This window comes from Zingiber officinale, chromosome 5B (assembly GCF_018446385.1).
Source record: "Zingiber officinale cultivar Zhangliang chromosome 5B, Zo_v1.1, whole genome shotgun sequence".
Lineage (NCBI taxonomy): Eukaryota > Viridiplantae > Streptophyta > Magnoliopsida > Zingiberales > Zingiberaceae > Zingiber > Zingiber officinale.
In genome coordinates this window covers 27733654-27759042 of record NC_055995.1, presented here as the reverse complement: position 1 = coordinate 27759042, position 25389 = coordinate 27733654, and the positions used below count along the sequence as shown (strand labels likewise).

General features: G+C 35.4%; 1 protein-coding gene across 2 annotated transcripts; it reads left to right on the top strand.

Moving 5' to 3' along the window:
- The first annotated feature begins 17930 nt into the window (after positions 1-17930).
- On the top strand, positions 17931-25320 carry LOC121984278 (probable pectin methylesterase CGR2). Of its 2 annotated transcripts, none has more exons than XM_042537139.1 (7): positions 17931-18072; positions 18376-18537; positions 18649-18688; positions 18830-18871; positions 20516-20887; positions 21701-21756; positions 24998-25320. In XM_042537139.1, exons 2-7 carry the CDS (start codon positions 18412-18414, stop codon positions 25142-25144), a joined length of 783 nt encoding a protein of 260 aa, XP_042393073.1. In that variant the 5' UTR covers positions 17931-18072; positions 18376-18411; the 3' UTR covers positions 25145-25320. The 2 variants fall into 2 exon arrangements, with proteins under 2 accessions (XP_042393073.1, XP_042393074.1); XM_042537140.1 differs by lacking the exon at positions 17931-18072 and adding an exon at positions 18096-18145.
- The last annotated feature ends 69 nt before the right edge of the window (positions 25321-25389 follow it).

The window sequence follows — 25389 nt, the reverse complement described above, 5'->3', positions numbered from 1 at the left end:
ATAGGATTCCCTGATTGAAAATTTAGATCGGGTGAGATGACTAAGTAATAAAATTCATTTGAAAATTATTTAAAAAAAAAAAAAAATCCTTTCAAAACTCAATTTCAAAATTATTTTAAAACTCAACTTCAAAATTATTTTAAAACTTAAATTTCAAAATTATTTTTAAACTTAAATTTCAAAATTATTTTAAAAAATTCAATTTCAAAACTCCTTCAAAATTTATCTCTAACAAGTTTACTTCAATTTAACTATCGTGAAATCCATTAAAACAATTCAACCACTTCCTATGTAGGAATTGAATCAATGGATGTTGGATAGTGGCTGCTCCAAACACATGACTGGAGATAAATTGAAGTTTACTAAACTCACATACAAAAACTTAGGATCAGTTGCATTCGGTAACGAAGGTCAACTTAAGGTAATCGGAAGAGGTAATATCGAACTCAACTCCGATTTTATTATTCGAAAAGTCCTTTTAGTTGAAAATTTCAAGTTTAATTTACTAAGTATAAGTCAATTGTGTGATAGCGGATACTTAGTAACTTTTGACAAAACCAGGTGTTTAGTTAAAAACATTGAAAATCCTGAAATCTTACTTAAGGGACTTAGGATAAATAATATGTATTCAATTAATCTACCGACATCCTCAACAAAGTGTTTTCTAACACAAGAAGAGGAAACTGCTTTGTGGCACAGAAGATTGTGTCACACTCACACTAGACTCATTTCAAAAATGAGTCATAATGGTCTAGTTAAAGGTTTACCAAACCTAAAATTCATTGAAAATTCTATCTGTAATGCTTGTCAACAAGGAAAACAAACTAAGTCAACACACAAATCAACAAATCTTGAAAGAACCAGCTCCTTACTTGAGCTCCTTCACCTTGACTTATTTGATTCACATGGAGCTAAGTCACTAAGCAAGAACCAGTATTGCTTAGTAATAATTGATGACTACTCTAGATTTTCATGGGTAAAATTTCTAAAAACTAAAGATGAAACCTATGAAATATTTAGTAACTTTTGTAAATTAATAGAAAATGAAAAAGATACTAAAATTAAAAGAATAAGAAGTGATCACGGAGAGGAATTTGAAAATCATAAATTTACCCAATTTTGTAAAATAAATGGATATCAACATGAATTTTCATGTCCTAGAACCCCCCAACAAAATGGTCTGGTGGAACGTAAAAATAGAACCCTACAAGAAGCCGCTAGAACCATGTTAAATGAATATAACTTAAATCACCAATTCTGGGCAGAAGCAATAAATTCTGCAAATCATATTCAAAACCGAATTTTGATCAACAAATTTCACAAGAAAACCCCTTATGAACTATATTATCATAAAATTCCTAACTTAAATTATTTAAAAGTATTTGGATGTAAAGTTCACATTTTAAACACTAAAGATTATTTAAGAAAATTCACACCCAAATCTAACAAAGGAATATTTTTAGGATACTCCTCAAACAGTCGAGCCTATAGAGTCTACAATCAAAACACCCTAAAAGTTGAAGAAACAACTAATATAATATTTGATGAAGAAAATAATCTACCAAATATAAATGAGAATGTTGATATTGATCCAAGAAATATAGAAGATGATGAAATTCAACCAAATCTTAATAAACCAGAGGAACCAGCCCCTGACCCACTTATCAGACCAACTAGGGTCAGTACCTCTCACCCATCTGATCAAATTTTGGGTGATCCAAATCTAGGGGTAAGAACTAGATCCTCCTACAGAATTCACAGTCAGATTGCCCTAATTTCTAAAATCGAACCAAAAACAATAGAAGAAGCACTACCTGACCCGGACTGGATCATAGCTATGCAGGAAGAGTTAGCCCAATTTGAGAGAAATCAAGTCTGGGAACTTGTATCTAAACCCTCAAATAAATCAATAATCGATATAAAATGGGTATTTAGAAACAAGCTAGATGATCAAGGCGAAATAATTAGAAATAAGGCTAGGCTTGTAGCTAAAGGATTCAGCCAAGTTGAAGGTTTGGACTATGATGAAACCTATGCCCCAGTAGCTAGACTCGAATCCATTAGAATGTTGTTAGCCTATGCAGCAAACAAAGGATTTAAACTATACCAAATGGATGTCAAGTCAGCATTCTTAAATGGATTTATTAAGGAGGAAGTATATGTAAGCCAACCCCCAGGATTTGAGGACTTAGGATATCCTAATCATGTATTTAGGTTAAAAAAGGCCTTGTACGGACTTAAACAAGCCCCTAGGGCATGGTATGAACGATTGTCAAATCACTTAATATCCAAAGGTTTCAACCAAGGTCAAATAGATCCAACTCTATTTGTAAAAACTGTAGACAAAGACATCTTCATAGCTCAAATCTATGTTGATGATATAATTTTTGGATCAAATAACTCTAAATTTTTAAAAGAATTCACTAAATTAATGGAAAATGAATTCGAAATGAGCATGGTTGGTGAACTTAATTTTTTCTTAGGCTTACAAATAAAACAAACTAAAGATGGAATATATATTTATCAAACTAAATATGCAAAGGAATTAATTAAAAAATTCAGCATGGAAAATTCAAAAATAATAAATACACCCATGGCAACCAACATTAACATAGACTCTGACCCTGAAGGCAAACCAGTAGACCCAAAGTACTATAGGAGTGCCATAGGAAGCCTGCTTTACCACTCTGCAAGCCGACCCGACATATTATTTGCAGTTGGTATGTGCGCAAGATACCAATCTTGTGCAAAAGAGTCACATTTAACCTATGTTAAAAGAATACTTAGGTACATTAAAGGTACTCTAAATATAGGACTCTGGTACCCTAGAACTTGCACCTTTGACCTTCTTGGCTATTCTGACTCGGATTACGCCGGATGTAAGTTAGACAGAAAAAGCACAAGTGGTAGTTGTCAATTTCTAGGACAATGCCTAGTAAGTTGGTCAAGTAGAAAGCAACATTGTGTGGCTTTGTCTACCACTGAAGCTGAATATATAGCCTTAGGTGAATGCACATCTCAATTGCTTTGGATGATGCACACTCTTAAAGACTATCAACTGAACTATCATAACACAAAAATCTCAATTGATAATATAAGTTCCATAAAAAACCCAATTCATCACTCAAGGACTAAACATATAGAAGTGAAGCACCATTTTGTAAGGGATCATGTAGCTAAGGGTGATATTATACTCAACTATGTTGAGTCAAAATCAAATCTAGCTGACATCTTCACAAAACCCTTACCTGAACTTGAGTTCAGCTCACTTAGAAGACAAATAGGAATGTGTTGGGTAGAATAGACAATGTTTGGTTATCATTTGCTTTTAAATTTCTAGGAAAATACTTATTTCAAAATTCCAATTTCTTAGAATTTTCAACATTTGGAACTAGCCTAAGTTTTCCCCTAGAAATCATGTTCCCCTAGATTAAAGCCAGAGCATCTCACAAACACCTAGGTCTACCTTGCTTGTGTTTGAAAAACTTAGAAAGGCGTGAGATGCATAGGGTACAGTCTGGACTCAGGAATGCTTATATTTGTGCATCAATATGAGTCTGGGCGTTAAACACATCATAAATAATAATCAAGTCAAGTCTTCCAGCTCTAGCCAACTCTAACTGGACCAAATGGACTTAATTTGACTAACCATGTGAAAGCTATTGCCCTCTAGGCAATCAGCAAGTAGCTAAAGGTTAGACAATTGGAAAAAGTGTGTTTCAATTTGTTGTTTAAGCATGATTGTACTTTAAGATTCTAATCAAATTACTTTACCTGATATTTTAAAGGCTCTGATACTTAATCAAATTAAACTCAATAATTTAATTTGACTCATGCTTGGACTAGAAAACAAACTACTGCTACTCCCTCTGTCCTAAAACTAAATATTTTTTAATATCAAAGGTTCTTCAAAATGAGTATTCAAAACTTAATTATAGTTTTTTCAAAAAACTTGTCCATGTAATTGAGTATTCAAATAGTTTCAAATCTAGTAAACTTTTTATAACGTGTTAAAGTTATTTTTTTCAAGTGACCTCATATTTTCATTCAATTGACCTCATATTTTATAACTTCTAAACAAATCCTTTTATTGAAAATTCAAATGCTCATATTTTCAAACTTAATTAATTTTAAGACTATTTGAACTAGACTTAGTTAGATTGTACTCTAAACTTAGCTATTTGGCAAAATATTTTCTCAATACAAATCATTTTGAAGCTGAATATATAGCTAAGTATTTTCAAATTTAGAAAATTCCAAAACTCAAAAAGCTAAGTCGTTTTTTGTTCTTTTTCCCTCTTTTGAAAATTTTCCTTCAGAAAAATACAAATCTACTTTCAAACTAGTTTATTTTTTGATATATGGCAAAGGGGGAGAGTAGATTTAAAGTTAATGGAAAAATCAAAGTATTTAATAAAAGCAGAGAGTAGGTAAATTAAAGTTAAATTCAAAGTATTTGATAAAAGGAGGGCTTTTATTAAGGGGGAGTCTAATATGTCAAAGTTCAAAGTTTCCAGCTTAACCTCTATTGCATTTGAAGTTCATTTTAAGCTTGGTTAACTTAATGCAGTTATTACATATGTTGTTTTTCTTAACTTTGAATTACGTGTTGCCATAATCAAAAAGGGGGAGATTGTTGGTGCGGGAAGCATCCGACGATCGAACCTAAGTTTTGATAATGGCAAAGGATTCAAAGTTAAGATGCTTTGTTATCTGACAGCTTTTGCTGAGTGTTTCAGGAAAGTCCTAACTGCGGTTAGGCAAGGTAAAACCCTAGGGGGTGGTAACCCTAGGTCATAAGGGGTGGTAACCCTATGCGGAAACTCTTGGCGGTCAAGGCTTCAGGCAAAGTCCTAGGGGTGGTAACCCTAGGTGGAAAGTCTGTCGCATGAACTGTGAAAGTCTGGCAATCACGGTGGCGGATGTTCATGAAAGTCCGGAAGCTTGAGTGAGCAAAAGTCCGGTCGATCGGAGGATCATACTGCAGGTAAATCTCCAGAGTGGAGTAGGTGAGGGCGTTCCCGTAGAGGGAGCAGAGGCGTCGGGTCGACCTAGGGTTTCGATAGGAAATCCGAAGTCAGATCCTGACGGTCCGGAGACTGTCATAACTTCATAGTCATACTATTATTTTGTGTTAACTCTGTGTTGCAGGTATTTTTGGATTAATATACTTACAAGTACCAAAAACACAAAGAAGAACTCGGATGAACAGTGTCCGAGGCGCCTGGAGGCGCCTTGAAAGGGGTTCAAGGCGCCTTGAATGGGGTTCAAGGCGCCTTGAACCAGAGGTTGGAGGCGCCTTGGATAGGCTGAAGGCGCCTTAGACCAGATAGAGTTCGACCAGGTCCGTGCTGATCCACACGGGTGACTCGGCTCGTTCAAGGCGCCTTGATGAACAGTGTAAGGCGCCTTGAACCCTCTTTATAAGGGGTCTCGACCAGCAGCTTAGAACAACAACGAACAAGCGATCCTTGTGCTGCGTGCTGCTCAATCAACGACCCTGAAGTGCTGTTACGAGTCCACGACGACCAGGAGCTTCGAGATTACGATTCTGTCGTCGGTAAACTTGTTTTTAATTACTGTACTGATTGTAAATCTTGTACTCTTTTTCGTACTTATAAGTGTTGCCCACCGAAAGCGATCAAGGATCGCGGGCCTTCGAGTAGGAGTCGACCTAGGCTCCGAACGAAGTAAAACTATCTGTGTCCTTCTGTGATTGCATTCGTTACTTCCGCTGCGTATATTTACTTTGGTAGTTTTACGTTTCCGATACGATAAAAATAGCCGCGAGCGCTATTCACCCCCCCCCCCCTCTAGCGCGATCTCGATCCAACACCTTTTACATACTGAAAGCTCTAAACTATTGCTAGGAATTAAATACTGAGTTGATTGATTAATTTCTTAGCTTCAGGGGCCTTTATATAGCTCTTGGAAATCTTATCCCGAGTGTTGAAGGCGCCTCCAAGAGAGTTGAGGGCGCCTCCAAGCAATTTGATCGGATAAAGTGTTGGTCCCTTTAGAGGCCGGCAAGAGAGGAGGGGTGAATTGCCCTACAAAAATAAATCTAACATTTCTCGGATATATCGACTAATTAAGAAACACTTGTAATAATAAAAAGACGAAACTAATTAAAAGAGATAAGACACAGAGGGTTTACTTGGTTTGCTATCAGGGGATTGCTAATCCAAGGAAAAGAAGACGCAGTATCTGATGATCTCCTCTGGGCAGAGTAGCCTCTTACAACGTTGAGAGCACAGACAGAAAAGTAAAGCACTAAGAAACTGATTACAAGTGAGTTAATTAATCTGTGCAAATCAGTGCTATATTTATAGCACTAGTCGGGGCGCCCCGAAGGGTTCCGGGCGCCCTCGGGGGGATAAAATTTTATCCCCCACCATTCAGATCGAGTCAAAACTCGATCTGGTCAAAATCCACTTCTGGGTGCCCAGACCACTTAAGTTAACCCAGTTGACTTTTTGTGGTACGGTTCCACTGCTCCGGTTCAGCTCGTCTCGGTCCGGGTCTTCTGTTCTGGCTTCGCTAGCTTGGGTGATCTTGGCCATCTGGAATGGGGCTCACCCGAACCCAAGTTCCGGCCTTCTCCTCGAGCAGCCTTCCTTCCCAGTTTCTCATCCCTCCAACATCGCGTACGTTCTTCTCGTCCACCGGTGTACTCTTCCACGGTCACCTCGTCCCTCGGACGCACCGAGCCCGTCGGCTCTCTCCCGTGCCATCCTTCTCGCTAGCCGCGTCTTCCGCTCGACTTCCTGTGTTCCTAAGCTCCTGTACACTTAGACACAAGGGTTACACAAAATAGGACCTAACTTAACTCATTTGATCACATCAAAACACCTTGGGGTTCCAATATAAAGCTCTATCCGGTTGCAAACAGTCACGAAGACTAGGTCTGAGGCGCCTCCAATGCCCTTGAAAGCATCTCGGACTGGTCTGAGGCACCTTGAAGGTGATGGAGGCACCTTGAAGGTGATGGAGGCGCCTTCAATGTTGAGGGTACCCTCAATGATGTTGAGGGCACCCTCAATGATGTTGAGGGCACCCTCAATGATGTTGAGGGCGCCTTCAACCTGCATAGTATAAATACTGCCTTCAACCTGCATGGTATAAATAGCTTCCAGCTTATCTTTTGCCTCTTCTTTCGAAGCTCCGATCGCTTGGGTGATTTCGGCCAACCGAAATAGGGCTCACCCGAACCTAATTTCCGGCCTTCTCCTCGAGCAGGCTTCTAACCCGGCTTCTCGTCCCTCGAACGCCGCGCACGTTCTTCTCGTCCACCGGTGTACTCTTCTACTGTTCTTTCGTCCTTCGGACGCACCGAGCCCGTCGACTCCCTTCCCGTGTCGTCCTTCTCGCTAGCCGCGTCTTCCACTCGACTTTCTGTGCTCCTAAGTTCCTGCACACTTAGACACAGGGATCAAATAATAAGTAGGACCTAACCTAACTTGGTTGATCACATCAAAACACCCACGGGGTCCAACAAAGTATTGATTTAATTCTACATAGTTTATCGAAAAGTCATTCATAATTTGTAATGAACTATCGGATGAACAATTTGGAAATGACCATCCCTGAGATGATTAATATGCTCAAAACTGTGGAGTCTTCTGTTAAACGTGAATAAAAAATTGTAATATTAGTAGACTCCTTCAAGAAAGATTTTGAGAGATCAGCCAAAACATTAGACTTAGGGAAATAGAAAAAAGGCCAAGACAATAGAACCAGCACAAAAGGGCTCATGTCATCATTGTGGCAAGATGGGACACTAGTGAAGAAACTGCAAGATATATCTTAAGTCCTTGAAGAAGAATAAGACATCTGATATCCCATCCTCTAGTATTTTCATTATTGATTGTCATGATATTTCCTCAGACACTTAGATATTAGATACTAGGTGTGGCTCACATATATGTAATGACATACAGGGGCTAAGAAATAATAGAAGACTCATCAAGGGAGCATCAAGTCTGCGAGTTGAGAATGGAGTAAAGGTTGCTGCAGTTGCCATCAGAACATACTTGTTAAAGTTTCCTAGTGGACTTGTCTTAGAACTGGATAATTATTATTTTGTACCTGCATTAATATAGAATATTGTTTCTATTTCTTGCTTAGATAGAAAAAGTTTCCATTTGACTTTTAGTAACAATTGTTGTAATATAACTTTGAATGACGTTCTTTACGACACTGGAACTTTATGCAATGAAATCTATATATCTGGTGACATATTTGATATCAAACGAGCAATAAACACACTCAAATAGATAATCAATTAACCTCTTACTCGTGGCATTATCGCCTTGGCCATATAAGCAAGAAACGTATGTCAGAATTACAAAAGATTACAATTCTCGAACTATTTAAATTAGATACATATGATTCATGTTTAAAAGGTCAGATGACAAAGTTACATTTTTCTAGAAAGCTAAGGGTGAATGGGTTGATGAGTTACTTGGGCTTATACATACTGATGTATGTGGACCAATGTCAACTCACGCACTAGGAGGTTAGAGCTACTTTATTACTTTTATTGATGATCACTCTCATTATGGGTATGTGTATCTAATAAAGCACAAGTCTGAAGCCTTTGAAAAGTTTAGAGAATTCAGAAATGAAATAGAGAAATAACTTGGTAAAAGTATTAAGATACTTCAATTTGATCGAAGTTGTGAGTATTTAAGCCAAGAGTTTCAAGATTATCTAAGGGATAATGGTATATTGTCTCAATAGACTCTGCCTTATATGCCACAATAAAATAGTGTATCAGAAAGCGCATAACCGAACCCTGTTAGACATGGTTAGGACAATGACATATCGTATAAATCTTCCCAAAATATTTTGGGGTTATGCACTCATGATAGTTGTTTACTTGCTAAATAGAGTTTCGATGAAGGCAATCTCAACTATTCCATATGAAGTATGGATTAGTAAGAAATCCCTTATATCTTATTTAAAGATATGGGAATATCCTACTTATATGAATAGGACTATATCAGACAAGTTGGACGCTAAGTTTGATAAGTGTTTATTTATTAAATAGCCTAACGAAACTAAGGGTTACCAATTCTATCACCCCTTGGAACAAAAGGTATTTGCTTCAAGGCATGATGCATTCCTAGAGAAAGAGTTTCTCTTACAAGAAGTAAGTTCAAGAGACTCCAATAGACACTAATAAGATGCCTAGTCAAGAACCACAATCTATTAGGACATAACGCCCTTATAGATCAGGTAGGACACACAATATTCCTAAGAGATATAGATCTCTTGTAAGAGAATCGAATGACATGTTATTTATTGAGGATGAGGAACCTACTGATTATGAATAAGCTCTGAATAGTTCAAAGAAGGATAAGTGGCTTACAACCATGAAGTTAAAAATGGATTCCATGCATGAAAACTAAGTTTGGAATTTGGTGGACCCACCTGAAGGCATTATGCCTATAAGGTGCAAGTGGATTCTCAAGAAGAAAACTCACATGCATGGTAATATAATTAGCTATAAGGCAAGGTTGGCGACGAAAGGCTATTGTCAAAGGCAAGACATTGACTATGACAAAACCTTCTCACCTATAGCCATGCTTAAATCCATTCGGATACTCTTGACCATATCAGCTCATCATGATTATGAAATATGGAAAATGAATATAAAAATGGCTTTCCTTAATGGAAACCTACTCGAGGACGTGTATATGATACAACTCAAAGGTTTCACATTTGTTAACAAGAATAAAGTATGCAAGTTTCAATGGTTCATTTATAGACTAAAGCAAGCATCCAGGAGTTGAAATATTGGTTTTGATGAGGTGATCAAAGAGTTTAATTTCTCACAAAATTCAGACAAACCTTGTGTGTATCAAAAGGTTAGTGGGAATGTGGTCCTATTCCTAATATTATATGTTGATGACATATTACTTACAGGAAATGATATGTTAGTTCTACATTTAGTGAAAGTTTGGTTGTCCACGACATTCTCCATAAAAGGTATGGGCAAAGCAACTTACATCCTGGGAATGAAGATCTATAGAGATAATCGAAAAAATTGCTTGGTCTTTCACAATCGACATATATAAATAGAGTGCTAAAATATTTTAGCTTGTCTGAATCCAAGAAAGGTTTCATACTTGTGAGGCATAGAATTCACCTTTTAAAGTTTATGCCCACGTATATAAGATGGGAGCATTTGCATGGATAAGATACCTTATGCATCCGTAATAGGATCTATCATGTATGCTCTATTATGCACGAGACCCGATGTATTGTATACTTTGAGTGTTATGAGTAGATACTGTTGGGTTTTTCGGGCCGCGAAAACCGCTTTTCGCATCGCGGAAACCCCGAATCGCCCAAAAGCCGTAGATCCGTGCAAGAAAAACTGAATGAAATTACGAGTACGAGTTTAAAATTTTAGATCTACTCCTAGATCTACATGTAAAGAATTTTACCTTCGATGCGTGCCCTCGCAAATCCCGCTCGTCCAACGGTACGCTGGATCTCGAGAGTGTCAACGTAGACACTCCTCTAATGATATCCACACGAACAAGGAGTGTCTCTCACACTCAAAGGATGGAGAAGAGAGCCCCAAGTGTGCTAGCACTTTCTAGAGCTCTCGAATGGGATTGGAAAGGAAGAAAAGAAGAAGGTATAAAAAGAAATCTTATACACTCACTAGTAGTAACATTCCTTTGTGACCTTCACTCTTCCTTTGCTCTTGGATTCACTCAACCACCTTCTCCTCACCATAGAAGTCACGGCAACAGCAGCAAAACCATGAGGAAAAGACCAAGGGAGAAGATGGAATGAATGCACACACAATCACCACAAAATCAAAACCCACTCTACCATTAGTGTGGCCGGCCACACAATGTAACCCCCTTCATTAATGTGGCCGGCCACATTAAAACCCAAGGGAAGAGTGTAACCCCCATGAGGTGGCATACCTCATGAGGTGGAGGTGATGTGGCAAGGATGAGTCATCCTTATGATGTGGCAATACATCAAGTCAAAATTGATGTTTCAAATTCCATTTGGTCAAGTCAAAATTGACCAATTTCTTCCTTGTTGAGTTAAATCCAACCTTTGATTCAAGTCAATTTCAATTTAATGAATCTCAATTCATTAATATAAATTCACTTAATGAATCAAATTTAAATTAGACTCATTCAACAATTGAATCTAATTGAGTTTAACTCAATAAGTCTAATTTGAATCCAATCTTTGGTGCATCATATGAACCTAATCCAATTGGTTCATCATATGAACCTAATCTCCATCCACTTGTTCTTTATGTGTGACCCAATAGGTTCTTGTAACGTTGGCAATGTTTCTAAACTCCTTTAGAAACATAAGCAATGAGCGGCATCTAGCAATACATCATTGCTACCCAAGTTACAAGAAATGTCGAGATCCAACATCACCTTGTGACTACTAATTGTGACTCCTCACAATATGTGACATTGTCTTTCTATCCTAGACATCTAGATTGATCAATATAAGGCATAGACCGTGTCATCCTCTAATCAATCTAAATCTTGAACTCCAAGTAGACTCACTCGATCAAATGAGCTCAACATCTAATGTTGACTCATTTGGGCATGGCCATGCACTTCGTGGTCTAACTCTATCAAGAATATTGATGTCACTCCCGTCATATGGGAGGGATAGATCCCATCTACATCACTCACATCCCTCTGCATAATTTGTTACATACTCAGTTATCGCCTTTATAGTCCACCCTGTTACGAGTGACGTTTGACGAAACCAAAGTACATAACTCCTTATGTAGGGATCCATGGTGACTTCAGGTCCAAGGACTAATAGTCATACTAATAGCCACATGAGAAAGTATATGACACTCATATAACGATCCATGATACTTTCTCATGGCGGGTCATTCAGTATACATTCTCCAATGCATACTCATGTGTCAACTTGATATCTCCATATCCATGACTTGTGAGATCAAGTCATCGAGTTGACCTACATGCTAGTCTTATTGCATTAACATTGTCCCTGAATGTTAATACTCGACTAGGAATGATTTAGAGTAGTGTTCCCTATATCATCTCACTATCGATTCAACTAATCGATTGATATAGGTATGAACCTTCTACTCAAGGACGCTATTATACTTAGTCTATTTGGCATTAATACAAATAAGTATAATAACCAAACAAATGCCTTTATTAATATACAAGAATATGATACAATGAGTCCATACAATCATCAAATGATTGGCTCTAGGGCTCTAACTAACAGATACTAGTCAGATCTAGGAATGGATCATTGGGCGGCTATCAAGAAAATCCTTAAATAGTTAAGAAGAACTAAGGATATGTTCTTGGTATATAGAAATGGTGATATGATCATACGCAGGTATACGAATGTTAGTTTCCAGACTAACAAGGATGACTCTAAGTCCCAGTCTAGATTCATATTCATATTAAATGGAGCTGTTGTTAGTTGAAAGAGTTCCAAGTAAGGCACTATTGCAGATTCTACCTATGAGGCGGAATACATTGCAGCTTCGAAAGCAGCAAAGGAAGCAGTTTAGATCAAGAAATTCATTACCAAACTTAGTGTGATTCCATCTACTATTGAAGCATTACTTGTTTACCGTGACAATACTGGAACCATTACGCAAGCAAAGGAACCTAGGTCTCATCAGAAATCCAAACACATGCTTCACCGCTATCATCTGATCAAAGAGATCATTAGTAGGAAAGAAATATAACCCGAGAAAATTCCCACCGAAAGGAACCTAGTGATTCTTTGATAAAGGCTCTACCACAAAGTTAGTTTGAGAGTCACGTATATTCTTATGGTTTAGGACACCGTGATGATTGGCATTAGGCCAAATTAGAGTGTTAGATTTTAAGGGATGTACTATAGCAATCGCCTTATGATTTTATTATTTATTTGATAAATATATATTCACTATTTGAGTGCATATTATATGTTTGAATAGTCTTAAACTCATTTACTAAATGGCCACAATACAATTCATAGCATGAGGGAGAATTTGTGATTAGATCACAACTTGTGATTATCTCTACATGTATAATTATGAACGTATTGAAATTTTCCTAGTCATCGAATTGGTACATTTGGACATCATTAATTCTGTAAGACTAGCACGGGTTATACTCCTTGGTTCCGCCAACCAACTGTTTCTCACTAGCTGGAGATATTGGGATGTCGAGAGTTAAACGTGGATGCTAATTATGATAACTAGTTCATTGGAGTGACTTGCTGTAAGACTTCATATGGTTCTCTACATATATAGATATGTCTGTGAAGTCTCTACTAAAGCTAGAGTGCAAGTTTCCTTCGATTTGAGATATACAAGTCATCTTGGTCATGGAGACTTATAATTTGACATCTTAAGTAAACATCTATTGGAGGTGTGAACCCGAGATGATTAGGTATAAGTGGAAGTGTCTGAAGGTGTTTGGATATCCCATAAAGGATTCACCGCTTCTTGCGAGGAGACGTATACCCTATAGTCACTCATTAAGATTATTACTCAAAATCTTTGACCAAAGCATCACATGTTAAAAGTATGAGACTCTTGTACATATGTACGAGTAATTTGAATCCGCATAATGAGGAAGTATTACTTGGGCTAGGTGTGACGTAGTCAGCCTAGTGGAGAAAAATACATAGACCATATCCTGGACCAAGTGGGTATAAGATGAGTGAAAGGAGCGAGGCATGACTCACTGTAGCTGCTGAAGGGTTTAGAATTAGTCCTGAGATCAACTATAATTTTTCAGTTAATTGGGGATCATAATGTACTACTAGGTGTCACTCATGATCATTCCATAATTAAGTAGTTAATTATGGAAGGCCAAGATCACACCCACTATGAGTCTCTAAAAGATATAAAATAAGTTAGAAAATAGGATTCTCATATCAAGAGATAAATATTTAGTTGGACCATACATAAGACCAATATGGAAATATTTGTCAGAAAAAGGCATGGATGGGACACATCTCTTATGGAGTTGGACCCTATTTGGCTTAGTCATGAACCAATTTGATTTAACCATAAACCAACTTGATTTAGTTGTAAATCAAACCAAGAGGTTAATGGGCTAATTTTTTGTTAATACATAATGAGTTGAATTTTGGACTTTCTAATCCAACTCATTAAAGAATATTATATATTGATATGGTTAAGAGAAAATTAACATACAATTTATTATTTGCTAGATTAAGTTTTGAAAACCTAAACCCAATACCTCTCTCCCTCTCCCTCTCCCTCTCCCTCTCTCTTGTCTCCGGTCACAACAAAAAGTTCTCCTCTTGTTGTCGTGAGCCACCCAAGGGAAGAAGATCTTCCTTTTGCTTCTTCTTCCTTCTCCTTCGCTTATGGCTAGTACCTTCTGAAGGCGAAGCTTGTTCTCTTGGAGTTGTCTTGAAAAGCTCAGCGTGGATACAAATAGAGGTGAGGTTCGATAACGTCGCAAAAGGTTTATGCCCTTCTCGTTACAAGTCATTCGTAAGATATACCTAGAATAATTGTTATTCAATTTTATTTTATTTTATTTTATGATCTTGTCTACGCGATTGTATCTTTCATGCTTATGGTGTGTGTGATGTAATAAATTAGTTTATTTATTGTTAAGTCTTCCTCTATGCTTGTTTACAAAACGTATTTTTAGCATACACCGCATCAGGCATATCCTATTAATTTTGTTGTCACCTCTTGAAGTTCAATCTAGTGAATTTCTCTGGTCTTTCCCTATGGTTGATTGAAACATTTCTAATCGGGATGGAGGGGGCCTTCACACGTTGAGCATGTTCCATCTCAACCGTTTCCGTGACCATCTCAACATAAATGAATCTATTTTAAGATTGTTGGACAATCTTGCCGGAGATATAGGGGAAATATTCTAAATTTATAAAACTATTTTCAAACTTATCTATTGAGTGACCTGAGCTAATAATTTTATGTTGCTAAGAAGGGAATGAAGAGTTGCTTGGAATGACTTTGTTGGTTGGAAAACTAGATTGTCTTGTATGCCTAACTGTCGACTGGCGATTACTGATTGTCGATTGTCGACTACCGAGTGTTGAGTCATCGACTGTCGAATGCTGAGTCACCGACTATTGAGTCCTGACTGTAGAATGTCGAGTCGTCGACTGTTGAATCATTGACTATCGAATGCATTACCAAGTGTCGAATCCGAATGCCGACTCTGAGTCATCGACTACTGACTCCGAGTATTGACTTCGAGTCACCGAATGCCGAGTCGCGGGTGGAAGCTGAGTGCTCCCAAGTGGGTCACCGAGTGGAAGAAGCATCCCCAACTATTCCCGAGTTGAAGCCAAGTCAAGAAAAGACGATATCGAGGCATGTTTTCAAGTAGTTTCCTTAAAACAAATTTGTCCTATCTCCGATTGTGCTTCAAGATTATGTGGGTTATTTGTTTTCTAGAATACAACGGTAGACTATGATGGCCACCAAGCACTGGTGGATTACAGTGAATTGAGAATGTACCCTATTACTATCATGAGTAATTTTGTTGAGCGAGTGCACGGTAGAGAGGAAGAACAAAGGAATAAAGTGGATGAAGTTTCTTTGCTTGATTGTATATTCTTCTGCACAAGACCATGGTCTCCTTATATTGGAACATTATCCCTCATTTGCAATGAACGCCGAGTAAATGTCATTTAATGTCCAAGGCATAATGATAGTCGTCAGCCATTACTATAGTAGTTAATGCTTCCATTACATTCTTGAGCAACCAGCAAAAAGAATCTATATAACAAAATGTTGGTTGTTCCGCTTAGACAAATTTTGTCTTAACCAGTCCAGCATTCGATGTTCGCACGTTATATTCGTACATAAGTCAACTTGATTCAATACAATCCGAGTCCTAGATTTATATCCCTCGTATCCATATATGAGAGAGAGAGTCTCTTTCCGTGTATTTATTTAGTACTACAATATATGTGAAATAATATAATATATAAACTAAATATGTGACTAAAATTCGCATGTACAATAGAATTCTCTTCATCTCCCTCTTATTTTTCATTCATATTTTCAACCATTCAAAACATCCCTTGTGATTCAGGCGAACTTAGTGATCAGATACCTTGTTTTTTTACATTTTATCGTCAGTTTGATTGCAAATAAAACTGACGGCAAGGAGAATCACTGCAAATTTTTAATTTTAATCCTATTTAAGTTTGAAGTATTGAGAAGAGGAGTTTTAAACGGTAGCATTGTCGTGTCACCTCAAGATCACGGATCTTTTGAGAATAATTATTGAATTAGTGAAATGATTAATCAGGACATTAGTAATGTTAAGTCAGGATAATGGCTCAATTCAGTCCTATCAAAATTTTTCATTAATTATTAGAATAAATTAGAAAACATCAAATGGTAAGTCTAACCTCCTTTAATTGTAAGTTTCATTTAAAGGAATTATTAGATTTAGGGCTGTAAATAAATTAAACATTCATGAATAAATTTGGTGTTCGACTTAGTAAGAATTTATTTATGTTCGTTTAATATACATAAAATTAATTAAACAAACAAGTTTGAACAGCTCGTTAAGCTAAACAAACGAGCTTAAACATATATATGTTCAGCTCATTAACGTTCGTAAACAACATTCGTGAATAATGTTCACGAACCATATTTATTAATAAAACTCTTTTCAATATGTTAAATAAATAATAAAATAAAATAAATAAATAATTTTAAATTATCAATATTAATAACCAATCAAACAAACTTGAATTGAGAGTTTGATAACATCTAAACGAACCAAGCTCAAGCCAAACTCGAATCAAGTTCAAGCCAAGTTTGAATTGAGAACTTGATAACACCTAAATGAACCAAGCTCAAGCTTATGAAAAATAAACCAAGCCAAGTTTGAACACTTATTTCAAAAGCTTGGTTCATTTTAAGCTCGACTCGGCTCGGCTCGATTCGGTTATCTTATCAAATAAATTTGAACACCCCAAGCTCGGCTCGACTTGTTTACCGTCCTAATTAGATTAGTGAAAGATCAGTATGATCCTTAATCTGAGTAAAGGATTGATGTGATCCTACATCTGGATAAATAATCACGAGTAATTCAAACACTAGAAAAATCTAAGAAATCGCTAAATGGCCCGGGGCAGAAATTCAAGTTGCATTATTATCATCGGTCCCAACAATTCATTATTTCTTGGCCAAAATGTATTGGTTTGGTTTTGATTGACAGCGGGACTTTAGTTTGATTATTTATAAACCAAATGATACTGGAAAAGTAAATTTATTTTTCAAAGAAATAAAATACATAACCATCATTCAATTTATTATGAATCATTGAATAGATTGCATACAAAATTCATTATATGACAAGTTAGTTTGATATGCTATATTTGGAAGAAAATTTGACTCATAAAAATTTTAATTTAAGGATCACAGGAAAAATTATAATCTAGCCCTGAAATTCAGTTTAACTTGAACTAAATTTCAAATTAATGATCATAATGAGCATAAAGAAGTCAGATTTATTCTAAATTTACGTTATTCTAAATAATAATAATAATAAACTATTGATTTTTTTTTAAAATAATCTCTTTTACATTGATAAGGGTGACCAATCAAAGTTTTTGGCATGCTGAGAATCATAGGAGTGAAAGGAACGTATCACACCAGGTAGAACTGAATTTAACTTGTCTGAAGTTTTGGTAAAAACTAAGGGTTAAAAGTAAAGAAAGGCTATTTTAAAAAAAAAACAATTTCTTAAAATGATCCCGAATCAAAAGTATTTAAATACGGGGAGAACATTATGAGAAAACCTACCTGACTGGGCATGGGCGTCGTGTAGTAAATAACGAGAAGTAAGTGTATGATTAAGAAAATTTGCAAATTTTTCTTAATGTGGTAGCTATAGCTCATTTATTTTACATAAATTAATGATGAGATGATTGTTAGATCTCATCCGTGTTCGAGGCGACGCTAGAAGCTCTAACATTTAAATGCTCTTCCTCACTTTTCTCCTCCACTGCAAGAATAGCGGTAGAGGTTTCAGATCCGGGTTTCGCCGTCTACAGGTAGCTCCCTCTCCTCTTCCTCTTCCTCCTCCTCCTCCTCCTAGATCTCGCTTCTTCGATCTCATTCTACCAAGTAAAGATCCAATTCGCGCATTTTTCACCGCCTGGACCCTACTTATAATGCGCCAAGTTTCGGATCCCTGTTTGCTTTTTTTGTTTTTTGGTTTTTTGCTTCTTGGATTCGAAACTCTGTCCGTCTCCGAGTAGATGCCGGGATCGCTAGTGTTTCTGCTGTGATGAATTCTGTGCAGTTGATCTGACGATTTTTTTTTTCTCTTGTTTTGTTATTACGATCGGCATTAGGGTTCGCGGCGGTTGTGGATTTAAGGAAGTGAGGTTATGGCGTCAAGACGAGCAATTAATCCGTCTCGACGCGCTTCTGATAGTGGAAGCATTCCACTCGTCGGCTCACTGCAACAGAAGTCACGGAGTTCGCCCCTTTTATCCATCGGATTGGTTGTGGTGGTGCGTCTTTTAGATTTCCGGTCTCAGTTGCTTCATCATTCGATGCAAATGCACTGTGTGATTCTACGTGCCTTTTGATTCATTGTCATTTTCCGTCTTTTGAAATTTTAGGCTGCCTTTTTTCTCATTGGTTACGCGTTGAGAGGTTCAGGTACGAAGAATCTCCTATTTAAATATGAATTGAACCAGCTATTTGATTTGGTGAAAAGTTTTTTTTTTGTATTTCTATAATTGAAATATTCCATTTTTGTTATTTTTTCAACTAAATTCAACTAACCTATGGTGGTTTAAGGTGGATTTGCCAGTGAGAAGGAAGCCATAAGTATTGGGCAAGGTACATATCATATTTTATACATATTGTTAACAAAGATAAATTTATTTTTTGAACTCATGATTATCAATGAATCTTCTTTGGAGTTGCTTTATCTTATTCTTGTCCTACTGCTACTTACAATTTGTTGATTGTTCTGAAACTTTCATCATTTTATTATGGTACATTATTAGTTCCCCCCTCATTTCTTCTTTGAGCCAAGATTTTCAAAGTACTGTCTACTGTTTCCCACTTTCAGCAACATGATGATGTTTGCCATCACTAAGGTGCTTAGTTGTCTAAGAAACAATTTGTTAAATAATAAGATTTGTAGCACAAGTTATTATATGTGACATTGTTTGCAACAAATCCTTGCTGAGTGCATATTTGACAGTGGGATTAAACCATAAAAGATTGTGGGTATTTTGAAAAATATCTAAGCGTAACTAAAGATATATGGATGTGAATAAGCCACTAAAGTTGAATTTAGATTTCAATAGAGAAACTATAAAAAAGAGAGAGAACTTGACAGGGAAACTTTAAAAACTAGTTCATGCAATCACGGGAAACTTTCTAGTTTCCTAAGAACCTTGTGAAGATCGGGAAAGAGATGGGGAGATGACATGTTCTGTTAGGAAATGGAACAAGTAAGCACATGGAAAACCACAAATTCTTTCATTCTTGAAAACATTGGTGGAATATTTTTTTGTGTTAAGATAGCTGCGTTTCATTATCTTCATGGTCCTGCAATATTTTGTGAATCATCCTTTTCTAAATACTATGTTCCTCTATATCAATTAGCAGTTCTGGAAATTTGTTAGTCCACATTTTGGTTGCTATGTATCTATTTTGTTTTTTTTTTGTAGATGATGTTATTTTGATTGATGGGTTGTAAGTAAATTAAGTTCAATTCTTCAATTATACAGATAAACTTTGAACTTTTTTTAGGGAATTGAATTGAACATATGAAATATGGTTTCAATTAAATAAAATGAAACGCCAGAAGGTGTTTGCTACAAGTCAGTAAAGACCTTGGAAAATGGTATTCATTCTTCAGTTAAAAATTCACCTTGGGTTTTTATTTATCTTGGATCAACCATTGAATGACAATATGATAGCAATATTGATAACAATGTCATTAGCAGGATAAAAGTGATTAAAATAAATTTGAGTGTTTGATCATTGGGAAATAATAAAAAAATGCAACATAGAAGAGATTACTAAGATGAATGTATGAGATTATTAAAAAATACAAAATAAAAAATAACCCATGAGTGGTAAGGTGTAGCTCAAATAGATGTTAAAAAAGAGTTACAGTGCCACGTGTATATTTAAAGATGGTCAATAGATTCTATATCTAGATTTGTTGAATCAATTATATTTGAGGTTGCAAGAAATTGAAGGATGTGAGAGGAATCTCTAGCTAACATAATTAAAAGTGATTTAAAAGATTTAAATTTTCCTACTGACTTATTCTTGTATAATGTTCAATGGAGGGATAAGATGTTTGTACCTAAAAATCATATAATGGGACTGAGATGGCTTGATGATGATGTTCTAATTGTATCTGGGAGTTTTATACTACATCCATTAATTAACTAAATATACAGAGATTCAGTTGATTTCTCTCTTCTTTGTTTAATAGTTTGCAAAAGTCTCTGTCCCCAGGTGCTTCCTGCTCATCAGATGTTATACAAGCTTTGCCTATTCTAAAGAAAGCTTATGGAGATAGCATGAGGAAGGTTTTGCATGTAGGTCCTGACTCTTGTGCAGTCATTTCAAAATTGTTAAAAGAAGAAGATTCTGAAGCTTGGGGTGTGGAACCATATGATTTGGAAGATACAGATAGTAGTTGCAAGAGCCTTATGCGCAAAGGCTTCGTACGTGTATCTGACCTCAAGTTTCCTCTACCATACAGACCAAAATCATTTTCCCTTGCTATTGTTTCTGATTCATTGGATTATCTGTCTCCCAAGTACCTGAACAAGACCCTTCCAGATCTTGCCAGGTTATCAGCAGATGGTCTTGTTATATTTGCTGGTGATACTTCTTGCTTCTTTACTACCTGTCCTCACCAACTTGTGGTTTTATGTGATGCTTTTTATTTATCTATTTATTTATTTTTATTTTATGAGAAACCACCTGCAAGTGACCTTACTATCTTCTTGTAGGCACTGAAGTAACTATTAATCATAAATGGAAGAATCACATTGAATAGCTAAATGGCTTACTTGGATTATATTTCCTTGACTAGTTCGCCTTTGGCATGAACTTAGTATAGTGGAAGTAGGTCGTGCATGTCCATTAGTCCATATGATCATGTAAATATGTAATGCTTTTCAGATTAGTAGCTTTCTATATTTGATATATTATTTTTTTGAGTATATGATATATCTTCAAGTGGACGTTATCTTACTCCTTTTTGAGCTTTTTTTTTCTGAAAAAGAAAAAAAAAATCTAGGAAGACTTTTAAGAATATTATGTCTATTGGTTAATTGCGATTTAAAGCACTATGAAACAATTTGAGCGTTTCTCAATTGTTGGTTAGTATCTTAAATAGCATTGAAAGCTGATTGGCCTTGTTCATACACCACGCTAGTTTTGTACATTACTTTCTTAGTTTTGTATGATCAAAAGAGAATGCCCGTGCTGCTGAAATGGAGTAGATTGTAGTAACAGGGATGGTCCAGATTTTTTCAGTTTTCCATAAAGATCTTGCTTATTACAGCAAACGCTTGTTAGTTTTCTTTAATATGCATGTGTTATATCACAAGTTTATACAATTCTCATTCTTCTATAAGATACACATCAAAAGAATCTTCTCTTTCTCATTTCAGCCCATAATTTCTGTAGGTTATCCAGGCAAACAGAGAGCCAAGGTCTCCGAGCTGGCAAAATTTGGAAAACCTGTATGTTTTCCAATTAAATATGCATTTCCGTTATCATTGTCTCGTTGGAACCTATCTCCCATATATCAGTGCCTTTATTATTTTGCAATTTTTTTCTCTCTTTATATTATTATTATTATTATTGCATCAAATGAACCATGGTTTATTGCATTAAAACTTCAAGAAAGTCAATGCATGTCATAGGAAAAGTGTTATGGAAACAAGCTACAATCTCGCTTCATTTTTTGGTCTATAGTAATTTGCATAGATGATAGAGAACTCGAATTTTAAATTATACACTAGAATAAAATAAGAAATGAAATGAGTATTATTGTAGATAGTTCGTTAAAGGATGAAGTTGTAGGAGTGGTTAGAAAATATAATAGAATTATAGCCCTTAAAATAATAGCGTCGAAAGAAATTATGAACATAATTAGCATATATGCACTGCAAGTAGGATTAGATAAAGCTACCAAATTAAGGTTTTAAGACGACCTAAATGAAGTATTACAAAATATTCCGTCAAATAAAATGATTTTAATAGGAGGTGATCTAAATGAGCATGTCGGAATAAAAAATAAGGAATATGAGAGGGTACATGGAGGTTATGAGTTTGAAACGAAAAATGAAGAAGAGAAAACTATATTTGATTTTGCAATAGCATATGACCTTATATTAGCTAATACGTTTTTTAAGAAAAGAGAATAACACTTGGTCACATTCAAAAGTGGAAATAATAAATAGCAAATTGACTTTCTTATAGTTAGGAAGAGGGATAGAAAGATTTGTAAATATTGCAAGGTTATCTTAGGAGAAAACTTAATTACCCAACATAAGTTAGTAGTGTTGAATATACACCTCAAATGATCGCATAAATATATATGACTCTTTAAATTAAGTGGTGGAAGTTAAAGGATGTAAAGCAAAATATATTTAAGGAGAAGGGAGGAGTACAAACATTAGGTGAATATACAGTGACTCTAATATGACATGGGATAAAATGATATCAAAATTGAAAATAGTAGCTAAGAGTGTACTTGGTTAGTCAAAGGGACATGCACCACTAAATAAAGAATTTTGGTGGTGGAATGAAAAAGTACAAGAGAAAGTGAAGGAAAAATAAACTTATAAGGAATTACATATTTGTAACAACGAGAAAAATTTTAAAAAATATACAATAGCCAAGAAAGAGATTAAGAAAGTAGTGAATTAAGTAAAAAAATGAAACTTTTGAATGATTATATCAAAAATTAGATACAAAAGAAGATGAAAGAGACATTTATCTAATAGCTAAAGTGAGAGAAAGGAAGACAAGAGATCTTATCCGAATAAAATATATTAAAGATGAATACAATAGAGTACTAGTAAACGATTGAGAAATAAAAGAGCGGTGAAAGAAGTATTTTTATCAACTTTTTAATAAAGGTTTAGGTGACCAACTTAACTTAGGTAATTTAAGTAGGCCAAATGAGTATAGAAATTTAAATTTTTATCATAGAATTCAAATTTCAGAAGTAGAACAAGTTTTAAATGGGATGCACAATGGAAAAGCCGTTAGACCAAATCAAATTCCGATAGAGGTATGGAAGTGTCTAGGGAAACAAGGTATTGAATAATTTACAAAATTATTTAACATGATAAATGCTCGATTAATGGAGGGTAAGTACTCTAGTTCCTTTATATAAGAACAAGGAAGATATACTAAATTATGTAAACAATAGGGGTATTAAACTAATGTTTCATACCATGAAACTTTAGGAAAGAGTAATAGAAAAGAGATTAAAGAAGGAGACACACCGAAAATCAATTTGAGTTCATGCTTGGAAGGCCGACAATAAAAGCTATACATCTTCTTAGACAACTAATTGAAAAATATCAAGAGCAAAAATAAGATCTGCACATGGTATTTTAGAAAAGACTTATAATAGAGTCCCAAGAGAATTATAGAAAAGAGAAGTATTAACGTAACATATATTGAACTAATTAAAGATATGTATAAAGATGTAACGACCAGGGTAAAAACTTCAGGTGGAATAACTAAAGCATTTCTAATAAAGATAGAGTTATATTAAGAATTAACTCTAAGTCTCTATCTTTATATACTAATTATAGACGAACTCACTGCATACATTCAAGATACAGTACCGTAGTACATATTGTTTATCGATGATATTGTTTTGGTAGATGAAACACATGAAGGAGTAAATGTTAAACTAGAATTTCAACGGGAAAAACTAAAAGGGAAAAGTTTTAGGCTTAGTAGAATAAAGATATAATATATGAAATTTAAGTTTAGCAATGTTAGACGTAATAAAACAATTGTTAACATAGGAGATGATGAGTTACTTGGAATTAAGAGATTTAAATATTTAGGATCATTTTTGCAAAACAATGGAGGCATTGAGAGAAATGTCTTATATAGAATACAAGCAGGATGATTGAAATGGAGGTGAGTGTCGTATGTTTTATGTGATCGTAAAATACTTCTATAATTTAAAGAAAAGTTCTATAAAACTGCTTAGACCTGCTATGTTATATGAAACGAATGTTGGCTATGATTCAAGCACATGAGCAGAAAATGAAACTTGTAAAGATGAGGATGTTAAGGTGGATGTCTGGACATACGAGAATGGACAGAATAAAAAAATTAAAGAGAAAGTCGAAGTTGCATCTAATGAGGGAAAACTTCGAGAGACACGTTTAAGATGGTACGAGTATGTATTTAGACGACCAATAAATGCTATAGTTAGGCGATGTAATACTTTAACAAACATGCACATCAAACGAGAAAGAGGAAGTTCAAAAAAAAATTTGGTTAACAATAATAAAATAAAATAAAATTTATTTAAGTATAGATGATGATATAGTAGGGGTGGAGCCAATGATATAAAAGGATCCATATAGCCGACTCCACCTAGTGAGATAAAGCTTGATTGTAGTAGTAGTAGTAGTAGTAGTAGTAATTTGCATACCTACCAATCATAATCTTAAATTTTTTCAGGTACTTCATTTTAGCTTAATGAGTAAAAGAACTCAGCAATTTCGTTTACTGATCAACTCATATATCTATTTGAAATTGATGGCATAGTAGAAGTATAAGGATTGAACATTGATTCTGGTTTTGTTTGTTTGCAGCTGTATTATTTTTAACGTTTATATTCTCTATCTAGACTTGTCTGTATTGCTTTTTCTGTTCGAGTAAAAAATTGGTTTCACTGGACCTCAAGATTATAACTCTTTCTGACATCACACTTCATTGTAGGCCAAACTTAGGAGTTCATCTTGGTGGATTCGATATTTCGTCCAGACTGGTTTACAAGAGAATGAAATGGCTATAAAGAAGTTCGAGGAAGCTTCAACCAAAAATTCTTACAAACCGAGTTGCCAAATTTTTCACGTCACTTCCTAGAAAGATTGAGCTTTTAAAAGCTCCCATTTATTGGAACAGATTATTTTGTAGCCCCATATGTAATGAATCGTCCCTGGCATTTTAATTTCTCAGTAGTGTTGATTTACACTACGACTGAATCATATATTCTTTCCTAATTAAAAATGGAGTGTCTACTACTTGCTAGTTTTCAGTTATATGTACAGGCGAAATGGAAATTTCTTCAGGACGGTGCTCCGTCCTTCATCAATGAAGCCATCATCCAA